General features: G+C 48.1%; 7 protein-coding genes across 7 annotated transcripts; 5 read left to right on the top strand and 2 right to left on the bottom strand.

The window, feature by feature from the left end:
* Positions 1–6,142: 6,142 nt before the first annotated feature.
* On the top strand, positions 6,143–7,207 carry ATEG_03599 (uncharacterized protein; the record flags this gene model as incomplete). Its single annotated transcript, XM_001212777.1, has 1 exon — positions 6,143–7,207. The coding sequence occupies one exon, from the start codon at positions 6,143–6,145 to the stop codon at positions 7,205–7,207; it is 1,065 nt and encodes a 354-aa protein (XP_001212777.1).
* A 3,058-nt stretch (positions 7,208–10,265) lies between these two features.
* Positions 10,266–11,153, top strand: ATEG_03598 (uncharacterized protein; the record flags this gene model as incomplete). Its single annotated transcript, XM_001212776.1, has 2 exons — positions 10,266–10,312; positions 10,463–11,153. The coding sequence occupies 2 exons, from the start codon at positions 10,266–10,268 to the stop codon at positions 11,151–11,153; spliced, it is 738 nt and encodes a 245-aa protein (XP_001212776.1).
* A 697-nt stretch (positions 11,154–11,850) lies between these two features.
* ATEG_03597 (nitronate monooxygenase) lies at positions 11,851–13,353 on the bottom strand (the record flags this gene model as incomplete). Its single annotated transcript, XM_001212775.1, has 5 exons — positions 11,851–11,894; positions 12,017–12,079; positions 12,140–12,242; positions 12,434–13,080; positions 13,158–13,353. 5 exons carry the CDS (start codon positions 13,351–13,353, stop codon positions 11,851–11,853), a joined length of 1,053 nt encoding a protein of 350 aa, XP_001212775.1.
* An 822-nt stretch (positions 13,354–14,175) lies between these two features.
* Positions 14,176–14,634, top strand: ATEG_03596 (uncharacterized protein; the record flags this gene model as incomplete). The annotated part of the gene is made up of 1 exon (XM_001212774.1): positions 14,176–14,634. One exon carries the CDS (start codon positions 14,176–14,178, stop codon positions 14,632–14,634), a length of 459 nt encoding a protein of 152 aa, XP_001212774.1.
* Positions 14,635–16,048: 1,414 nt separating this feature from the next.
* ATEG_03595 (uncharacterized protein) lies at positions 16,049–18,066 on the top strand (the record flags this gene model as incomplete). The annotated part of the gene is made up of 6 exons (XM_001212773.1): positions 16,049–16,058; positions 16,114–16,212; positions 16,258–16,365; positions 16,524–16,725; positions 16,773–17,500; positions 17,561–18,066. The coding sequence occupies 6 exons, from the start codon at positions 16,049–16,051 to the stop codon at positions 18,064–18,066; spliced, it is 1,653 nt and encodes a 550-aa protein (XP_001212773.1).
* A 1,050-nt stretch (positions 18,067–19,116) lies between these two features.
* ATEG_03594 (uncharacterized protein) lies at positions 19,117–19,994 on the bottom strand (the record flags this gene model as incomplete). Its single annotated transcript, XM_001212772.1, has 2 exons — positions 19,117–19,331; positions 19,409–19,994. 2 exons carry the CDS (start codon positions 19,992–19,994, stop codon positions 19,117–19,119), a joined length of 801 nt encoding a protein of 266 aa, XP_001212772.1.
* A 1,121-nt stretch (positions 19,995–21,115) lies between these two features.
* On the top strand, positions 21,116–22,544 carry ATEG_03593 (uncharacterized protein; the record flags this gene model as incomplete). The annotated part of the gene is made up of 3 exons (XM_001212771.1): positions 21,116–21,476; positions 21,521–22,175; positions 22,379–22,544. The coding sequence occupies 3 exons, from the start codon at positions 21,116–21,118 to the stop codon at positions 22,542–22,544; spliced, it is 1,182 nt and encodes a 393-aa protein (XP_001212771.1).
* Positions 22,545–22,903: the final 359 nt, after the last annotated feature.

The raw sequence follows: 22,903 nt of genomic DNA, 5'->3' as shown, positions 1-22,903 counted from the left end.
AGTTTTAGGATACTTCAGGGGACACTAAGATCGTTCTTATTTCTTCTTATCTTAATTAAAAGAGCCACAAAGGAGGTTAGGATTGAGAAGTGGTAGCTTGCTTTTTTATGTCTTCGACAAGGGATGAGGCAAGTAATCGCTCAGCTGCGCTAGCAGCCTAACCTAATATCGCCGCTTGTCTAACAGCGGGTAGGCAGCCAAATTGTTTTCTCTATTCAGGAAATTATTATAACGCCTGCAGCGATAACTAGAGGGCTACTTATAATTTTCTTCTATGCACTGGCTGATTGCTAACCTACGGAGCTGGGGGGAATATAGTAATTAACAACTAGTGCTTGCGTGAAATTACTCGGCTTATTTAACGCTTAGATTTTTGCTTTTTGATAACTGGATCGTGTAGGCTATGCGCTAGGTCTATGGTGGGACCAGAGAATGGGGATGGCTACCTCTAACTGTATACCGACAGCGTTGCACAGCGTTCCACAACGTAAGCCTAAGTCACCTATTGCCTATGTTTATCCAGAAAGAGATATGTTGCTTGAATATTATTCTTATCCGACCGGTTAAGTTCAGGCAAAGTAGTACTGCACCAACATGTCGCACACCATCCCAGTCGAAGCGCCCTCTATTTTTACTCGTTTCGTAGATCGTGCCTAGATCAGCCTTGAGCAGCCATCCCCAACATAAAATACGGAGATTCCCCGTCGGGTATATTAGTCTAATATGAAAATATAGCCACCCTAGAAAGCGCAAGTGTAGCCACCGATTGCCATGTATAAACCCCATAATTCCGGCATACATCGATGGCGCATATACCGCTGTCAATTGCTGCCAGAATCCGTTATGCCGGTGTGGCAGCAGGTTACTGTACCGTCACCGCGGACAATGGATCAATACTCTGGCGCCCGCCTCTTCTTAGTATTCAGGTGTGTCAAGTCTGGGCCACCTCCCATTCACAGACAGTATCTTGTAGAGCCTTGCCACCAATCTTTCTTATTGTATTCTATCTGGGTATTATATTATCTATCACTATATGGTGGCGTCTACATTATCTATAACAGTAACCTTGATACTCCTCTAGGACCGGTTACTATATAAGTAAAACACATCCATAGCCTTTTCTAGCAGGAACGTGTGTAAGACTAATTTCTTTAAATTTAGAATGCCTTCGCTGAGGCACGTAATCGTTAGGGGCTAGATATTACAATAGCGGTTAATAAACCGCAGATCGATCTATATAATTAGCATCTACAAGTACCGCTCTATAGAAAAATCGCCTACCTCTGCTATTAAAATATATATAAAAGACAAGTTGTTCATAACCTCTTTGCCGACCCTAATTACGATAATATTTCCACCTCGCCGCGCCGTAAAGTATGCTGTTACCACACTGCTTTTTACTCTAGTATACTCTAGTACTGTCTCCGGCGCAACGTACTCTCTAGTTTTAAATAGTATATAGATAGCCCGTGCGTTCCCCTCCGTATTTAGTATCCAGTTAACCTAGTACGTAATACAGCGGGGGATGAACTTCTTGGCAAAGACTAGGTGTTCGGGGTTAAGATCTGTTACTATAATAGGATGCGTACTAAACGCGCGCGCCGCCGCTAGAATAATTAATCTAATAGGACTAGCGCCGCAGACTACAGCGCCGCAGCTAAGTTATAGCTAGGCGACCTGCATGCCGCGTATAACGACAAACAGCGGCTTAAGAAGGGCGCTTTCAACGAAGCTAATATTGTCGGGGAATCTATACTAGTCAGCATCTATTACGAAATATATTTATCTATCCTTTGTAGCAACTTACTTATAGAGCTACTTGGCCGGGTGTACTATGTAGCGCTGTATGATGCCTGCGTATGGATATACCCTGGCGAACTGTACGTTCTTATAGAGATTATAGCGTCCGTCGTTGTAAAGGAAGTAGTATTTGTATAGCACACCTAGCTTTATCGCTACCCGGTCCCCGGGCTTTAGATATAATACATCAGCGCCGATCTATAGCACTATATCTACTGTCTTATGGCTAATAATATAGTTATCCTCGAAGATGAGCTCGCCGATGCGCCCAGTCTTCTAGAAGTGTAGGTCGGATCTGTAGATACCTATGGCTTTGATATATAGTAGTATTTTGCTGTGTTTAGCGGCGTACATAGAAGCGTCAACGGCTTTTAGCTTATAGTCTGCGGTTACTTATAAAGAGGGATTGGGGAGAGGTGTTTTAATAAGAGAGCCGGTAGTTTTTAAGGGTAGCGCTGGTATAGGCTGCTCTAGTACAGAGAGAGCTATAAGAACAGTAATATAGAAATTACGAAGAATTAGAAAGAAGTTATGGTATAATGTAGAGACGGTAGTGTTGGGACTCCTTCGCGGCGATTATTTATTTTTTTATAGTAGGAGATATATAGGGTAACGATAGTAGAGAAGAAGTTATTAAAAAGGGAACTAGAGCCACGTACAGCGGAGTTACAGCTAAAATTGCTGTTTTTTTTATTTCTTTTATAGATCTATCGTGGTCGCTCTAGTCGAGACATTTTTTATTATAGTAGGAGATGCTTTACTCTGCCTAATCTAGTGATGCTAGGCCCTTATAGGATCGCAAGGCATATAAGAACTATATTATTTTTTCTCCCTCCCCTGCTCGGAAGTTCTTTCTCCTATTTTTTTCTGTATTATATTTCTGTTATGGCTTAGGGTGCGGTAAACTGTTTTAACAGGATTAAGTCTGCCCTGCTGCTAGTGCAGCAGCTCTTTAAAGACTATGACCTGGTGCTGCAGACCTTTCGGATACTTATTACTAATCTGTGCTAGCAGTTTAGCGATAGTTACTCTGGATAGGTTTCTTTTGTTTATTAACGGACTTATCGCTGATTTATCTAGTGGTGCTATTAGTATAGCTGCTATCAGCGTCGCGCTCTGGCGCTATATTATATATTATGCGCTGTATACTTCTGACTACTTTAACCGCGATCGCTTTGTCCTCTCTAACAGCTATACCTATCTGTTCTAGTATATATTCCTATATCTAACTAGCTATAGGGCTATAACCTTCGACTAACTTAAATTCTATTACTTCGACCGCGTCGATGCTCTGTGTTCTAGCTACCCGGAGATCGAGCACGAGGATATTAAAGTTACCACCGGCTTACTTAGCTAGAGTATCGCTAATACTGTTAGACTTGCTATAGCGACTAAGAATCTGTAGGCTAAGTTTAATTAGCCCGGCTACGACGTTATCTCTAATTATATATGGTGTATGATCGGAGATATATATCTATAAGAAGGTGTAGGTTTAGAAGCTATCTCCTTCGCTGGATATCTTAAGCTAAATAACCTAACAGTTATCTATAATAATAACTAGATTATCTGCGATGGTTCTGTTGATTTAATTAATACTGATAATATTAACGCGAAAATGTGCGCCTACAGCTGGGATGTTATTAATATTAAGAACGGTTGCTATAATATTAAAGGTCTTATTAAGGCCTTTAAGACGGCCCGCGCCGCCACCAACAAGCCGACCTTTATTAACATCTGTACTATTATCGATCTAGAGAGTAATGTAGCCAGTTAGGCTGCCGTCTATAGAGCGGTTTTTGGCGTTACTAACATCGCGTATATAAAGAAAAAGAACGGGTTTAATCTAGATAAGTATTTTATTATTAGCGAAACCGTGCGCTAGTTCTTTACAGACCTCCCCGCGCGCGGCGAGGCCTTTATATAGAAATAGAACGAGCTTGTTAAAAACTACACCGCGTAGTACTCTGAGCTAAACGCGTAGTTCTAGCGGCGCGTACGTAGTAAACTGCTGTCTAACTAGAAGAATCTAATTCCGACAAGTTTCCTGGATAAGCTTACTGCGACGCGTACGTTATTAAAGTTTATTTTTAACCTGCTAGCTAAGAATATTAACTTATTTATAGTTAGTACCGCCGACCTGTCGCCGTCAGTTAATATAATCTAGCCGGGCAAGGTTAATTTTCAGCATGTACGTCCCTTCTCTTTTATTTATATAAACTATCTTAGATACTAATAGGCTTATAGCTAGACCTCCGTACGACCTGCAGTATTAACAGTAACTATACCGGCTGCTATATCTACTTTAGTGTCCGCGAACACGCTATAGCTGTTATATTAAATAGCCTCGCCGCCTACGCCCCTAACATATTCATCCTCGTAACTTTCTTTTTTTTTATATTCTATCTGTACGCCGTGCCTGCTGTACGTATAAGCGCGCTCTAATATCTGTAGATTATTTACGCGGCGATGTACGACTTAATCGGTATAGACGAGGATGGCCTAATATATTAGCCTATTAAGCTAGCCGCGCTGTACCGTGTTATACTAAACCTATTATATATCCGGTTGGGTAATAGCAAGAAGACGGTAGGCGCGTGGATTACTGTGCTGGAGGCTAAGCGCTCGTTAAGTATTATTTTAATATCGCGGTATGCACTGCCGTAGCTAAAGCAGACTTAGCGGGAGGGTGTCGCCCGAGGTGCGTATATGCTTAAAGAGACAGAGAATGCGGACGTTACGCTGATTAGTATTAGAGCAGAGCTATTATTTACGCTGGAGATAGTAGCGTAGCTAAAGAAGTAGGACGTTGTAGCGCGGGTAGTCAGCTTTTTCTACTAGCGGTTATTTGAGCAGCAGTCTCTCGAGTATAAGCAGCAGGTATTACAGTACTACTAGGAAATTTCTACTGTCGTGGTTGAGCTGTATGCGTCGAACGGGTGAGAGCGGTACGCCGATGCGAGTATTAATATCCGGCGATTTGGCTACTTACTGCCGGGTAAGGCGGCGTATAAGTTCTTTAGATACGAGATTAGGGCGATGGCGGACAAGGTGGTGCGGTATCTGCGATGTCTGAGAGAAGATAAGCTGCTGCGGGGGGAGTTTGTGGATCTGCAGTAATGGTTTGTGACGATAAAGATGCATGAATGGATGGCATAGATACTCGAAAGCTCCTCTGCGGCCAAGCTGAGTAGACGCAACCCCAACCACCCACGCTCCTCCAACTTCCACAGATGCCCCAACCAAACCCGCAAGATCTCGAACACGTGGGAACTGGATGGCAATGTCCTTTGATACGGAGATAGGCGGCTGGCAGAAGCGACAGAGAAGCGGCAGCAAAGCTAGCATGCTGTATGTTGATACAGTGCAGGCATTAGTTGGCTAGTAGGGGAAAAGATATCTTCTATGCTGGACTTATAAAAGCCATGTGCATGCGAGGGCTGTTCAGAAGTCGGGTCAGCCTTGCGGTTTGACTTACGGCAGCAGCACTCCTGGTCGTGCTTTCTCCCGTGTCTCCTCTTCCACTCTGGTCTCTCGGTGAACGGTGATGGTATTTTGCCTGTCTTCAGCTCTCTCCTTTCCGTTCTTGACAAGTCCGTCAGCTGCTCCCCGAACATACGTAGCATGCCCTAGTCATAAAGATTCTACCAAGGTTCGTGTACGAAAATTACTTTTCCGACCAGGCAAGTAGAACCTTAGTCCGCGGAGGCCAGGAGAATGACGTGTATTCTGCGAGGGTGAAGAATCATCTGAACAGACCGCAGCAACATGGCATGGCAACTCACACAGATGCAGAGGTGAATACTCGGTCATTACTGGGTTAGAGGACACGGTCTGGCCAACATGGTAAATCGTGTTCCGCTGCGGGAGTGACAAAGATGGTCCCAGTGACCGATGCATCGCAAAAGCCATGCCAAAGACCGCCAAGGCAGGCTCATGCTTTTACGGCCCGGCAACGAGAGCTCTGCAACTCTAACCGCGGTTGTAGACCCGATGCCTTGCTGTTAAGGTAAACGCACTGCTTCCTGCTTTGCCACATCTACAATTGGTTTGGCACCCACTGCGCACCAGATCTTAAGGTTTACTCTGCGCTTACGATTGCCAACCCGAGTCAAAGGCTGTCTTGCTTGTTGCTGCCAGTCAAGCTTTTTTTTTTAGCTAGCTCCGTTCCCCAGATTGTATCCTCGTAATGTACACACTCACTGCCACCATTTGGATCAAATATGCGACATGGCTGCGTTTCCCCATACAAAGGATGATGTCCTCCGGATGAGGCTGCGATCTGGCCAGGTCGTCCAAAATATATGATTCTTTATTCCATGCTATCGATCGCCTACGCGCAGCAATGTCTATTGACGATATTGGGAACAGACTTGGCTCTGAACTCTCGCTCGCGGAGAGCTACGCCGTCACATCATTCTTCTCCATCGCGCTCTATAACGTGGTCGAACTGACACTCATCCTTTTCGTGCGCTTCAGACGCCGTGGCGGTCTCTACTTCTGGAGCTTCTTCATCGCAACATGGGGTATTGCGCTTTACTCCATAGGGTTCATTCTTAAAGACTTCAACCTCGCAAATTCTATCTCGTATGTCTACGCTTCGCTCATGTTCCTCGGATGGTCCTCGATGGTCACCGGCCAGTCAATGGTCCTACACTCTCGTCTTCATCTAATCGTGCAAAATCATCTCACACTCCGCTTGATACTTTGCATGATTATCGTCAATGCGGTCATACTCCATATTCCGGCTGGAGTCCTCTGCTATCTAGCCAACTCTCCCGTCTTTCCCCGCTTTGTCGTGCCATTTGCGGTGTACGAAAGAGTCCACGTGTCGGTCTTTTTTGTTCAAGAATCGGTCATCTCGGCCCTCTACCTATATGAGACGTGCAAACTGCTTCGTTCCGAATTGGTCATTGGAGATATGCACAGGGGAGCTTGCCGGAGGCTCTTGCTACATTTGATATACATGAGCGCTATTGTGATGTTGCTCGATATTGGCATCTTACTGCTTGAGTACACGGGCAGATATACGTCGCAAACTGCAACCAAGGGTTTCGTATACAGTGTGAAGTTGAAGCTGGAGTTTAGCGTTCTTAACCGGTTGGTTGAGTTCGTACAAAGGTCGAGCCATTTAAGTCCGGACTTGACTGGTCCTCGGGACGGCTGGAACATCAGAGGCGAATGGCAACGCAGTGGTGGGCACCTTCACCCCCGAATGTGCTGTTCCTGGTTTAGGTATGCCAGCCAAGCACAGCACGAGCATGGTTTTTCTATTGGGGGATACGTTATGCGGGCCATGCACATCACACTGAAGTCGTCTATTGCTGGAGAACCTACCGAGCCGGGATCAGTCGCAGCGGCCCCTGGATTGACTGTTCATCATACAGTTAATGGGGCAGCCAATGGTTGACATCTCGGGCTCCAAGGGAAACAGGCTACCGTCCGCCTGTCATGCTCGCGGGGCGCAACCCATGGCCACCACCTGAACTTCGAAGTGCCTAGTCTTTCGAGTCTTGGCAACAAAGGCAGATTTACATGGCAACTTGCAAAAGATGGAGAACTGTGACCGGCTCCCGCTCTTGCAGAATCGTCCATTTCCAAGACTGCATTCCTCTTAGGAACCACAATCTCGGCTCTTGGCCAGATCCAGCCCGATTTGAAACAAAGCCGAGGCCCTCGACAAATATTATGGCTCTCACGATCGCTTAGAGATAAGTAATATTTAAGTAATATTTCAGGACAACGTCCTTCACATGAGAGAAATCGAAATCTAATCTTGTCTGTACTGTACTGTATGCACGTGGGCCAAAGGTTCTGAACGAACAAGGCTCGACCTGGTGCTGAGCTGTTGCACGAGAGATCCTGCTTGCATCTTGCAAACTGAGTCCCACTCAGGCCAAAATACACACCGCAAGAGATAGATTGACCAGGCAATGGGTGGACTGCGAACGTACTGTAGCTTCTTTACATGCTACAGAAGAGGTTCCACCATTGTTTGCGAATTATAATAGATTCGTAATCTAGGTGAGAATGCTTTGGAGAGGGCATTTATTTTTTTCTTTTTGCATACTACTCATCGTAGTCCGGGAGAGTTCGTTTGTGGAAGGAAAGGACGTGTCACCAGTAGACTAAATGTGGAAGACGGAGATGAAGGAAAATGATGATCGAGAAGCCAGCCGGGACGGTACAGATCGAACGCAATTAACTGCCGCCCAACATGTCTAAGTAAAAAAAAATATGTACTACAAAGTCGCTCGGCTTGAACGTATCACACTGGTGTTGCCGTTGTTCCCCTCGTTTCTAGGATGGCTATCGTAACATCAAACTGAATGAGAAGGAAAAAGAAAAGGAAGGAAAAACAAGAAGTTGAATGACAGTGAATAGGAAGGGGGAGTACGACATCCGGCTCTACACAATTGGCGGGCAACGTTCAACTGTGTCATAACTCGGGAAATTGTTCAATTCGTTCCGTCCAGTCAACGCTCCTACCCGCGACAAGACCTCTTAGAGCCACAGACTTCTTTACTCAGCTACAACTCTCATCGATAAAGGCCGGTTTTCTTCAGAGGGCATTGAAGATCTCTGCACCATCCAGGAGCGCTATAGCTCAGTCGCCCAAGGACATTCCGAGTGCTACGATGGTACAATATCATAGAGGACATAATTCAAGTCCTCGTATACCAGAAAGTACGGGACTTGATGGTCTTTCGCGGGATATAAAACAACAGCGACGACAGAATAAAGTGATATATGTGTCTTCAAATTATGCCGGGCACGTGATATGAAGCGAACCTCGTGCAGCTGTGCTTATAGGATAACTCTAATGAGACGCCAGGGCTCGACTCAAGAAATAATGGCCCACCCCTGTCCGCTTGTCAATTAAGCGGTTTCTAGAAGATATTAAATGAATCATAGAAAGGGAGTTGTACCGTAAAATGTTCAAAGGCCTAGCAGCTCAGAGCAAGTTCCAAAGGGTCATCTAGATAATATGTCATGATCCACCAATGAGCACTATGCGGAGCATCTCTGTCGTGACAAAGGACAGCAGGTGAAGGTAGATATTGTGATGCCTACTTTACTGAGATGGGTTGCAATCCGGCCTCTACGATTGGAGATAGTGTTGTTGAGGAAGCGGAGACACCGAAACCTAGTGGCGCAGAACTAACCGTTCATACTTAGACTCTCAAGAGGTCACCCGAACGAAGCTCCAACCACCTCGTCTGGCCCCCAGTAATCTGCTGTAGGTGGTAGCATCATCCTGTTGACACTGCAAAAGTCGTGACTACCGTACTTTCGGCAGTTGCCTAAAGCTGGAACTTTGCCACTCGGGAAAGAGGGCCGCGAGACCAAGCAGATTGTAATATATAAAGAAACACAGGTCTGGTTTGGAACGGGGATCAAGAATAATTCTTGGCTTAGTTACACAGAAGCATTCTCATACTTCAAGGAAGAGAATGATACGTAAACGTATCCGATCATGACGAACGCTTGGCAATGCCCGGGCAAGATGGAATGGGATCGCCGAAATCTCCATCGTTGGCCTGGTTATATGACCCGTCTTCTGACTAGGAGAGACGGATATTGGCGGGAATGGAACTGGAGACTTTGGTTGACTACCCGGTTCGGCGGCGAGACAATTCGATGTAATTGTTGCTGATTCTTTGCAGGGAAATAACCCGCTAGCTAGCACATAGTGGGCTGAAGTGAATCGTTCGAACAAAATCATACCCGGGCAATTCGCGTCCACTCGCGCCAGCCAAAACCCCCCACCACCCCCCCAGAAAAGGATCCATTCTAAATTGCCTGCCAGATAACGCACAGCAGAATCGGATGGGTGATTTACCGGTCATAGGCGGGGTTAGAAGACTCAAACCGAATAATTGATTGTCGGCAAGGAGACGGGGGTTGAAAGCCGTCGGTGACTGACCAGAGCTGCGAGGAAAATGACCGGGAGACGGCGGTGTACTGCGATGCGATGACCGGTTATGTTGTCGAAACACGGGTCACGACACCGAGATAGAGATATGTATGGAGCATAACGCTTGGCAGCACGAAGGTTGCGTCTCCACAAGATACGTAATTCTCGACATTAAACCGCCAACAGCGGGAATGAGGGGAGAGTGAGAAGGATTAGCGCTGTTCAAGTGTTCTAGTGCCATATATCTTAGACTGTAAGCGGTTATTGCGGAGGAGAATGATGGTGTTTTAGTTGCGGTGCACTCGGGTATTGCGGAGGATCCATCGTTCCAAATAAGGACCCCCGTAGTGTCGTGGCCCTGCCGCGTGCGTATCCTTCGGTTTCAGCAATATTGAACACCAATGCAATCAAAGAGGCCTGCTTGGCAGATGGCCCACTTTGGTAGCATCCTGATCCAGTCTCCGCAAATATAGTACATATATCCACCCCTCGTCAGCACCGGGTTTGACAGGAGAAACACGTCGTGACGGTGCCTAACGAACCGAGAAAAATGAAAATCTCCAGTTTCCTTCTCCTGTCTCATGTTATTGTTGGAGGGTGCGCTTGAACATTCCAAGCTTTACCGACCTTGTGGTTTTTGGCGACAGCTGGTCGGATCTGGGGCGGCTGGAATACATTATTACACATAATGGACGCCTGCCTCCAGTTGGATGGACACCTGACGAGGTATTAACTGCCGAATGAAAGAAAAAAAGATGGTTCCTTGATTGCTTATGGTTTGTCACAGGGTGTCATTGCTGCGGATGGTGGGCGCCCCTGGCCCTCGTATGTGGGACAGTATGCTGGAGCCAGAGTGCACAACTACGCCGTTTCAGGAGCAGTGTGTTCGCGTAACATTACGCCTGAAACCATCCCAGCGACAGAGCAGCTATTCCCAGATGTCGACTCGGTCGAGATTCCCAGCTTTTTTATGGATACCAATTATACTCTTCCAGATGGAACTAGGTTCATAGATCTTTCCCCGGAGTCTACTGTCTTCGCTATCATGATCGGAGGGAATGATATTGGAGCCCATGCGTTTCTGACTGACTCTCAACCCCCCGGCAAGCCCCTTCCGGATTATATTGATTGTGTCTTTGAGCAGATTGACCGTCTATACAGAGGCGGCGCTCGTTACTTCCTTCTCAACAAGCTTGGGGCCATGTACCTTGCTCCCCAATACGCAATGCCAGAGGCTGGAGGTGTCGCAGCATCCCAGTATTGGCCAAACAAATATAGCAATGGCACAGCCGCCTCTCAACGGATGTTGCAGCATGTTGCTACTGTCAATGCTATATATGATCTTAGAACGCTCCTAGAGGTGATGTACCAGAAGAAATACCCTGGTGCGTCCTTTGCCTTGGTGGACCTTGGACGCCTAGTGGGTTGTTCCGCCTGACCTTATTACGTGCTACACCTTACATCCTTGGAACAGATGAGGGAAATCTATTATAACCCCTCGAAATATTTCAACGGCACGGCACCATTGAATGTGACGGGATACCTCAATCACTGTGCATTGAACGGGACATGCTGCGTTCGAATCGACAACAATAATCCCGACGCGTTCATGTGGTACGACGAATTGCATCCTTCTGAGCAAACGTGGCGTGTGATAGCCAAATGTTTTGTCAAAGTCATCAAAGGAAACAGCCAGTGGGCGCAATATTTCTCAGTTAAGGGTTGTCGGTATGCCTTACTTTTGGAAGAGCATTGGAAACACATACGGACGCAGGCGGCGCTAAAAGACGCCTGGTATAATCAAGTTATAGCACCACGGTCCTGCATATGGATTTCTCTATTTCCCAGTTTTCACGTTCTGGTGTCAAGCTCTCCACAATTCTATATTGCTCAATACACTCCTTTCCTCTCGTCGCTTCTTTGCCTGCTTCCGCTCGGTTAAGAGACATGAGGACTTTTACTAGGGCATCGCCATGTTATTAGAGCGAGTTTCGTATCAAGGGGTAAGACGCCGGTTCCTTGGTGCACGGTAGTCGCAGCCGGAAATGATATTAGTACACTGTCATACCCTGGGATCCGTCTGAGCTGCGCAACGTGCTAGTGTAGTAATTCAAGCACGAGGGTGACAGAATCCACTAGTCCAAAGGGACAACGATACTTATCCTGGGAGCGACGGCTCCTAAGAATAATTTCGAGATTCTAAGAAACTAATATAGTAATCCTAAGGTTCGAAGCAGCAAAGATAAAAGGAAGGGGATATATATATATATCAATTTATAATAGAATCGAGACAGATCGTACCAGCAGTAGCAGCGATATAGCTGTGAATAACAGTTATATTAAACGCGAGGAACTGAACAAGAACTATCAAAATATATAGTAATAAATACCCTTATATCCCTTTGATCTGTAGGCGTGCTATACCGATAGTATACACGATGGTAGATTGTGGTATACGGTGGTGGACGGTTCTACCATCAGGACGACTTTCCGTATACCACTGATCCTGATGGGTGGTTGTGTGGTCCTAGTAAATCAAGTATGTAGAGGTACGTATATAAGAAAAAGCGTCAAGATCCAGTTCCGAGAGATTGCATATATCTATCTAGTCCTTTCCCCTGGCACCCGACCTCTCTATAGCTTGGACTGATGCTGCCCGCACAGTATTTTGAGGGCACCTTCACGCAGAGATCTGACAATATCCCCTGCAGGCATTACTTCTGTGATCAATCCAACCCCGGTGTCAGCATACGTAGTAAGTTTTCCATTGGGTCCGTATCCCTCGTCACCCCGATTCAGTTCCTCACGATACAGCTCACGATTTTTGACGTCACTGAGGCCACGGAGGTGATGAAGAAATGTCTTGTTTATGAGACCTCGGCCGTCGTAGCCCTCAGGCCATCCATGAATGTCGCGAACTTTATCGTATACCTTTGTTCGAACCGTGGTTCTGCCTCCGTCCGAGGCTTCTAGAATTGCCTTTCGATAGCCATAAGCGACCATAGATTCGGGACTAGCGAGAAAACGTGTTCCAAGAGCACACCCTTGAGCACCAAGGGCCATAGCTGCGGCAACCCCTCGACTATCACTGATTCCACCAGCCGCTAGAATATTGGCCCGCGTCAGAGGATACGGACGAAGCTCCTGAAGTTTGTCGTTGATCTCTGGTACAAGGGAAACAATGCTGGCTCCTCGGCTCAGGGAATGCCCACCGGCATCCAGTCCCTGGACCACGATGATGTCGGGGTCGATGGCGTTCACTACCTCGACCGCATCGGATACGCAGCCGACTTGCACCCAAATCTTGGTCCTCGATGCGTAGCCTCTCTGATCTTGGTGGCCCAGGGAACAAGGTCCTGGAAGCCCTTCGGTGGAGCAAAGAGCCAAACAGCAGCGGGGCAATATCTGGAAAAACAGGGGAGAGCTTTTTCCAGGGACGCACTCCAGGTTATAAATCCCACGCCGACACGCAAAATCTTTGGGAACCCTTTGCCACTCTTTATCGGAGTGTCCCGTAGCCCTTTCTGGAGTAGGTCGTCAGCTTCCTCCAGTAGATCCTCGAGGTGGTCGCTATGATATCCTGCTCCAATAAACCCTATACCTCCCGCCCGGGAAACAGCCACGGCGAGGTTAGGCATGGCGACTTTGGCCATGGGCGCCGACACTATGAGTGGAGACGCGGTCCAGGGGTAGTTGGCTCTCATTTTATCCTGTAAGGCGTCGACAAAGTCCATGTTGAGTATTTGAGTATGATGGGAGGGGAACTTCGATTTTGGAGAGGAAAGTCGGCCAGCCCCCATTGAAGATGGAAGTAGAAGCAATACTAGATAAGTAGACGAGGGTTGATAATAAAGCGAGTCTGGGGCCTCGCAAATGATTACGTTTAGGAGCACAATATCCGAATATGTGCTGGCAAATTTTCATTCTGGGAGAGTCTTCCCCGCGTATCAGTCCCCGCCGGTGCCCCGGATTTCCTAACAAAGTTGGTGTCCACCCCTCTCCGCAATAGCCGGTCCATTACCGAACTGAGAGTCATCTGACGAGCCGACTGAGGCAGGACCGAAGTTGTGGCCTTGTTAAGATAGGGCCAAAGAGAGAATAGGGAGACGGGCCAACCGTAGTTGACGAAAGAACCCGCAATACCGGCAATACCCACAGTACTCACAATACCTGTAATACCCGCAATACTGGCCTAACGACAGACGACGAAGCTCACGGCTCTAACTTGCCAGATCCTTTCAGCACTATCTAGCACTGTGTTATCACGCTGCGCACTCTCTCCACATCATCACTTTGAAGCACAGGTTTCATCGGTGCTCTCCGACGCTTCAATATCTCGTAGACATCTCGCTCCGTCGAAATGACCGCTAGTACCGCCGGACCGCCTCAACAGGTGCCTTCAGTTCGCATGCCGCACGACCCCATCAGTGCTCCTACCAACACTCCCAACTTCACAGATAATGAATTTTTGCCCTCCAAGGCTACCAAATGGATCCCCGTCTGCGATCTCGCAACAAACAATCTTGTCACGCGCGTCCCACAGTCTACCTCCCGAGGAGCTCTCTGCAGCAGTTGTCCCCGCGAAGAAAGCGTTGCCGGCATGGCGGGCAACCACTATTGCCCCCCGACAGCAAATATTGTTTCGCTTCACGCATCTCATCAAAGACAGCTGGGACCGCCTAGCCGCATCAATCACTTTGGAACAAGGGAAGACATTCAAGGACGCCCGGGGAGACGTCCTCCGTGGGCCCACCCTCCAGCCCATCGAGTTAGCCAACCTATTTCGCGCCATGCCCAATATCCTTTACATCCGTCCTGGAGACAGCGAGGAAACAGCCAGTGCCTGGATTGTGGCTATTCAAGCTAAGCGTACTCCTTCGATCATTTCGACCTCCCGACACACAGTGTTCCTGAAATGAAGGGACTGACTCGTCGTGACGGCGTTGCCCTTGGAGCCTACGTACTCCAGGACAGTGACAATGCTGATGTCACCCTGACCGGCGTGGGCGCAGAGCTCAGCTTCGCTCTACAAGTCGCAGATAGCCTGAAGGAGAGGAATATTGCTAGCAGGGTGGTGTCTTTCCCCTGCCAGCGCCTCTTTGAGGAGCAGACCCTTGAATACAAGCGTGCAACCCTACGAGCCGTACGCTCCTAATAGTTGGGAACGCTACGCCGACGCGGGCATCTGTCTATAATGCTTCGGTCACTTATTGCCTAGTAAAGCCTCATACAAGTTCTTTAAGTATGAAATTCCTGCTATGGCGGTCAAGGTGCAGAGATATTTATCCGAGATAAAGGAGGATGGTCTGCTACGTCATAGGTGTGTGGAGCTATAAGCCTGCTTAATTTTTGTCCCTTTGCAGTTCTACGGTATACACTAGTTCGGTTTCCGATTGCGATCGGGTGGTTCACTCCCTCGACTAGATTTGGGACCGTTGCGCCATCCAGTATCATATGAGTGTGGTACTCGGGATATTTGATAGAGCTCGATCAGTATATTATATGGATCTATCAGACACCTTAGCAGCGAAGTGAAGAGTAGAGATCTCGGTACACACTTGGAAGGATATCAGCTAGCCGTCTGCTTAAAGGGAGATAGACTGCGCATTTGATGTCGAAAAGGAGCGAGAAACGTAATCCGCAGTCTGGCCACCATTTTCGCATTTTGGCTGGAGCTGGAAAAAAAAATACGTATGACCGCGTGCCAACTCTCTCATAGGCGAACTTCATGGGAGCCCTTGCACAACGGGTTTTATGTATGAATTGATGGAAGGCAGCTCTGCGGCCAAACATGTCCACGATACTGCCGATCTTCTACTATTGCAACCTGGGTCGATGGAGATTTAATCTATCATCAAGAACTGGGTGTATAAGTTATATTGGACAACGTGGTGACTCGAAGACCAAACGGACTTATTTGATCACATAACCAATTCCCGTATTTCCAGAGTGGTGTTTTCCCCGGTGCTTCCACTTGCCCAAGTCACCAATCTGCGCACACCCTATCGGGAAGATGTTGCAAAATATGACTTTCACCTAGACAAACGCAAGGCAACGGGGAATTCCTCGGCTCGTTTGCTATCTGTGTTGAGACACATGGACGAGCAATACAAGGTGGAACACTTGGTACACATATTGTGAATATCACTCCCGCAGAGGTCCAAGTATAAGTAGCCCTCCCCCACCAACCACCTCCTTAACAGTTTCTACACTTCAACCATAGTTCTCTTGTCATATCTGGTCTCATCTCGTTTGCTACAGGCTTCGGTCGTCTCATGTCCTGTCGCTGCTGTTTCCTGCCTGAATATATTTAGATTCCCACGGACACCGACAATGGCTCTAGGTAATAGATACCTGACGAAAGGGCAGATTCTAACCCTCTGACATACAAATTGTAGGCAAACATTTCATAAATGATATCGATGCACCCGTTGATAGGGCATTGCGTGCTCAGCTAGCTCGTGATCCTGCCTTGCGGTTACTCGAATCAGAGAAGGGTACGGAGTCGAGTGTACTTCTCATAAACTCATAATGTAAACTAGAGTTGCCAGTTGTCTTCCGTCAGCAAGCACCAGAATCACAGAAAGTCATCCTGCTCTCTGGAGGTGGGTCGGGCCATGAACCTGCGCACGCTGGCTACCTCGGTGAAGGTATGTTGGATATCTGCGTAGCAGGGAATATTTTTGCCTCGCCGTCGGCGAAGCAGATTCTTAGCGGTTTAAGCGCACTCGATACTCCTCAAGGGTTGGCTTCATGTCTTCATGTTCCTCAGCTTTTCGAGACTGGCAGTCACTAACTGAACGTAGAGCCCTTGTCATTGTGAAAAACTACACGGGAGACCGACTCAACTTCGGGCTCGCTGTCGAGAAGGCCAAGGCTGATGGGCGCGCGGTAAATGTGGTGGTTGTTGGTGATGATGTCTCTATTGAGCACCCTGGCCTCGTTGGGCGACGTGGGCTGGCTGGTGTTGTGTTTGTCCATAAGGTTGCCGGCGGTGCTGCTGCTAAGGGGTGAGTGTCCTCTGCCCCCAAGGTAGACGTTCTAACAGTTGAGGTAGAGCAAATCTCGCTCAAGTGACTCACCTAGCTCAGACCGCGGCCGATTCTTTAATCACTGTTGGGGTCAGTCTTGATCGTTGCAGCGTCCCTCAGCGCGCAAACCAAGAGCCCCTGCCTTTCAGGGAACTAGAGTATGGGATGGGAATCCACAATGAGCCCGGCGTTCAACGCAGCACGATCCAAACCCTCAAGGAAACCGTTTCAATTGTCATCCGGATGCTCACAAGGCCGAGCTCACAGCGCTGGTATCCTCAGCAGCGCCAGGAAATGGCTCTCATGGTGAACAGTCTTGGAGGCCTGAGTGTTTTGGAATTAAACGTGATTGCAGACGAGCTCACTAGCCAACTTCGCCATGAGAACTTCAGTATCAAGCGTATCGTCTGCGGAACCTTCGTGTCCTCTTTGGATGGACCTGGTTTTTCAGCTACTCTACTGGGCCTGAACGAAGAGATTGACGAGCTTTTGGGTGCTCCCACAACCGCTCCGGCCTGGCCCTCCTGTTCCAAGGCTTATTTAGACGGCCTCGAAGGCCGGATGGTCAAGCCTATTGCAGTGGTTGGGGATGCAAGCTCGGCAGACCCACTTTACACAGTTTCGGGGCTTGTCGTTGATAAGGTCATCACCGCCGTTGGTCAGTCCATCACTAAGACAGAGCCTCTCATTACCCGATATGATACCATTGCCGGCGACGGAGATTGTGGTGAGACACTTCTGAACGGTGTAAATGGTAAGTGGCCCTCATTATCTTTTCACTGTCTCATTCAGGTCATTCTAAATGTCGATCTAGCTATCATTCATGGACTCAAATACTCCCCTGGAGATATCCTCGATCTCTCCTTGGTCCTCCGACGTATCGCATCCATCGTCGAACAGAGCATGGGCGGCACCTCAGGCGCGATCTACGCCATCTTCTTCAATGCTGTCTCCAATGCGATCTCGACTAGGAATTTTGCTATCTCATTCGCTGATAGGCTGGCATATGCCATATCCCAAGCTCTCCAAGATGGCCTTGTAGAGTTGTACAGATACACACCCGCTCGGCAAGGCCATCGCACACTGATGGATGCGTTGATCCCTTTCGTTGCAACATTTGCAGCAGAACAGGATCTGGATAAGGCGTGTGCTGCAGCTGTAGCCGGTGCGGAGAGTACACGCAGTTTGACTCCGACATTGGGGAGGGCCAGCTATGTAAGCAGGAATCATTTCGTTGCAGAGGGTGGTCTCCCGGACCCCGGCGCCATAGGGGTTGCGAGTATCGTGAATGGTATAAAGGACGGACTGTCCCAGAATTAGTTACAGACTAGATACATTGCTCTGACCAGAGGGGAGGCAGTGTTTGTTGGCTACTCTGCGCGGAATCTATGGTACCACCGTGGTAATAGAGTTTTATCCGCGTCAATACGCCCGTAACATTGATTGCACAGCCATTCTAGACATTTCTAGCCGATAATCGCGACTGGGCGGTGTAGTCTCGTCTCCTAGCATACCCAAAGTGGCGCACAGGGCTGGGCAGGCTGGAAATAAGATGTAGCAGCCATCGAGAAGGTCCTAGGTCCCAGCCACGGTAAGACGCAGCAGGTTGCGGAGAGATTAAATTTGTTAAGTATTTTGAATTGAATTATTGTGCCTTGCCTATGATGTACATAGCACATAAGTTGTTATGGTCTGGTGGATCCTCACCGTAGTACTTGGTTTATCTATCCATTGGAGGTAAACCGTTTACCATGTAGATGGTCTCCAGAAAAGTCTCACATGCTAATCTGCCCATATCCAACTACTAGCAATGATGGCTAAAGGGAGTTCTGGCGCCGACTTAATATTGCTGAATAAGCTGAATAAAGGTCGCAGTTGTGTACAGTAACAAGAAGTATATCAGATCCGTATCGTGCAAGATACAAGGCAACGAGGGATCCCAAATTGTGGGAACTGCGATGGCCCTTGTGGCTGCATGGACTTCTACACATTTCGTACTCTTAGTGTATTACAGAGCTCAGAACTATAATATACAAGGCACCTCTTACTGCGCCGCGTCTAAGGAAGGCCGCCCGCTCGATAAATGGTCTACGCTAAAGCCCTTGAGGTGGCGGAGGAAAATAGTGTCAAGATGAACTGGTCAAGCCGATTTCAAGAAAGGCTTTATCCCCCGTCCCGTAGCAAGATGTTTTTTTATGTTTTACACGGCTCTCTGACACTGACATTTTCTTGGGAAGCTCTATCAAGGTGGCTACTGACTAGCGACGGCAGAGTATGGCTACCTGATTCAAAACATCAACACGATCAGAATGGGACCCGTTTTGATCATGTCCTCCTCCTATCCAATACAGTCCCTCGCGGTCTCGATAGTCATAGTCGTCCCAACGATATACCATAAGCCCCGTTGTCGAGTAGTTCATCGCATAGTAAGTCGTCCACGAAATGATTGTCTTCCCACTCGTCGAAAAAAGCGTGCCATTCCTTGCTAGAATCTTCCTTCCATGGCCCAAAAACTTTGTCACTTGCCTGGCCATTGTATTCGGGTGTCTGGGATAGCCGAATGCGATCGTTCGTTGCCGTTTGCACTTTGGTTCTCCACGTCGGAGTCATTTTCTCTCGTAGGTATTGTATAAGCCAAGGAGTTGGGAGACATCCGCCGCACAGTAATCTCTGATGTCTGGTGTCATAGGGCGCTTGTTGAAGACCTCGTAACTCCCACCCTTGCCAGGATCAAAACTCTTGGTAACCTCATCCTTGCGTCTCTTCCATTCTGCCTTTCTGAGATCCGAGATAGGACTGTCCCTTTCGATACACTTCGCTAATCCCGCAACATATTTGTTTGGCCCACTTCTTGTGGCGAGCTCCATCAACTGCAAGTCTTGTATTCCGTCAAGCCGAATATTGTAGTGGCTGAATAAGGCGTCCGAATCATTACGAACATCAAACAAAACTTTTTTGATGCTCGGAGATTCCAAATTAGCGCGCAAGGAAGTATGTTTGTCGGGCTGAGGATTAGAGAAAGCGGCTTTTCCTAGCTTATAGACATCAACAAGGTATATGGTCTTTTTATGCACCGCGTAGAGAGATAAAATGGAGATAGAGCCGTTGCGACCCAGATTAACCCCTTCTAAATCAAGGAAAAGGGGAGGTGACGAGCTAGGAATCAGGCTGAGGTCTTCAAGCAGCTCGCGTAGAGTGGCTGAGGAGTCCACCAACTCGACCTTAGGCGCAGCAGGATCCGAGTGCATCGTAAGGATAATGAATACCTGTTAGTCTGGAACAGTCAGTTACTGGCCGGTGGGATGTAGCTATTTATGATCAAAGCAATCAATCAGCTAGCATCTACCACCGCCGTCTGATAGCCAGGAGGGGGTTTCAGCGAACTGCTGCCTCTGTAAGGTGTCGACGTTGCTTCTGTAGCATGCTGCAAGGGTCAGTACACCGCTATTCTCGCTCCCCTGATATGCAAACGAATGGCCATTCCACTTTGATCGCTACTCGCCCTTTCTAAAGTATTGCTAACTTCGCCGTCCGAAACTCACCAACCAACCCCTTCCCCGATTGATTCTCGAATAATTAAAGTACAATGCAAGGAAATGCCCTTACCATCACGTCATGATGGGACAGATAAGCGGCATGCGGCAAGTTGGTTCTCACTTATAACATGAGTTAACGTTGTGGCAAGCTATGTTTCCAGTAATTGAATAGCGGGAATGCAGTCAGGCCAATTCATGCCGAGTTCTCCAGTGATTGTGGTCGATGTTGCTTACGGCTCCGAGGCAAACGAAGAAAAATATTATTCCCCAAGAGCTCGGAACTTTTCTACCCATGGTCCTCGAGTCTACGGACTGGGAGTATTGCTGTGTCAGCGGCAGGATAATCATCTTGCCCCCCACCCGTCAGAAATACCCTTGACAACCCCTTTGAAAGGACTTTGCAGACGGCGACACGGGGCAGGCTAAGGCGTGGCGATTGTCGATTCGTGTGGACTGAATCCTTGTATCAAGCATAACTCGCTTTTGACTCCTGGACATCACGTAGATAAGCAAGGGCCCTGGGCATCCCTAGCCTACCATGACATGACAGCCAATGAATGTAGGGACATAGTGGCCTGTTCGCAATCCATGACAGCGCAGGCGTTATGTTGCGATGCTGAGATTGGTGGGTGGGAACCACCCGCTGATGGAGCATTTCCTGCCGGGGAAGTAATTTCAGGGAGGGGTAAGCGATCTGGCAGCAAACAGAAGCCACTCCTTGCGTGGTTATATCAGGCGGGGTTCGAAAACCACGGTCAGAACTCGGCGCGCCCAAGTCTGTAGCTGTCATCTCAATTAAGTCTGAAGTATTTGCAGGATATATCCTCCACTCAATGGCCACAGGCCCCAATCTCATCATTGTCTGTGCGGAGAATATTGCTCTATCCCACCTACTTCGCAGTACCCCGGCACCCCCGTCGCGCAATGAGGCTGAATTTCTGTCGGCGCTTAAAAGACGCTCTACACTGCCTTTCGACACGGAGCGCAAACTGGTCGGCACACTAGCTTTCGTTGCATATAGGAAAGACGATGTTGAACATATCCCAGCTTTATGTCTAGAAGAGGATACTGTATCAGGCTGCTTGAAGGTGATATTTGCTGTGAATAAAGTGAGCTATAATGATGGAGAGGATGCGATTTGTCGTATCCAGCAGGGACTAGAGCATATATTCGCAATCCTTGCGACCGTTTCTGGTAAGTGACAAGGGTTTATTGAAGGAGTATCCTCACAATATCAGAGTCGAGTCGCTATGAAGACATGGGGAACCAAATCATTACCGCTGTTGTTTCCATGTGCTCGTCCCGCATACTGTCTCGGTTGCGACTGGGCGTTTCTGCGAGAAACACAACGAAACGCCCCTTTAAGGACACCCTTCGAGAAGCTCTGCTAGCTGTGAAGATCGTTGGGCAGAATCTAAGAAACAAGACACTGTTGGAGACTGTACGCAGCTTTACCATGAGAGCGAGAGAAGCTGAGAAGCTTCTTGACTCGTGGTCCCAATATCAGGTTGACACACGTTTAGTAGGAGTTGTGGAAGGCATTTATCGACTGCAGCAGGTCGGGGGACTCGCTGATTTGATTCACATGATTCCAAATAAGGATATGGACCCCTCCTCAAGGCGGAGTTTGTTGAATATTGTGAACAAGATCGCCAGGTATTGGGAGGTCGCGAGGTTCCTATACCGTACGGCGAAGAAATTTCCGTCGGCTCGAGCAATGAGAACAGCCCCTGTTCGCCTTCCCAAAGAGTCGTTTTCTATCCCTGTTCCCAATGAATATGCTCCTGATTTGCGGGCAAAGATCGCCGAAACTGCTCCGAGAGGCAGTCAACAGAAGCTCCTCGAAGAAATTTGCGCAATATTGAAGATCAGTCAGCAAGACGCTATCAACAAGTACGCTTCCCAGGTCATGCGAACCTTGAAAACTGCAAAAGTCCATGCAGAGATTCAGCTAATTGCCTACTGCGAATTACAAAGTCCCAGAATATTACCGCGAGTGATCTGCTCGAGCAAGGATGCCTGTTTTCTCTGCAACTTGTGTCTCCAGGTGTACCAAAAAACATACACACCTGGCTCTCACGGAAGACTATATCCAGGTTGGAGGCTCCCTTTGCTACCCCAACTAGCCGAGTTGGAGCAAAGGCTTTGCAACGCTCTAGAGGAGCATTGGCAAGAAACGTGTGGATCACTTCTGTCCACTCGCCGGGGGTCCATCTACCCAGATCCGAACGAGAGTACCTTGTTTACGCTTCCATTATCTAGGACAACAACAAGGGCTTCAGTGATATCAGGGCCTTCTGGTCGTGTCGCGGTGTCACCGGGATCAACACAAGTAAGCATGCACGCTGGGACGAGCGAACCACATACAGAGAAGACGAATACGTCATCGAACACACCAACTCCATCGCACCACCGCGCAAAGTCGTTAGAGACGGAGTTGTATCGTTGCACCTTGACTCGAAGTTCGAGGGAGTATGGATTACTAGCCCCAGGAGAGTCCTCAGGAACGTACAAAGCTGGCTCCTCGGCCCCCCTGCAAATACAGATCGAGCATGCCACGGGTTCGAATAATCTCAGATATTATCTGGAGTGGTTGAGCAACGACGAAGCAGCGGAAGTTC

This window comes from Aspergillus terreus, genomic scaffold, assembly GCF_000149615.1.
Source record: "Aspergillus terreus NIH2624 scaffold_5 genomic scaffold, whole genome shotgun sequence".
Taxonomy (NCBI): Eukaryota; Fungi; Ascomycota; class Eurotiomycetes; order Eurotiales; family Aspergillaceae; genus Aspergillus; species Aspergillus terreus.
Note: the sequence above shows the minus strand (reverse complement) of the source record. Positions and strands in the feature narration are given on the sequence as shown.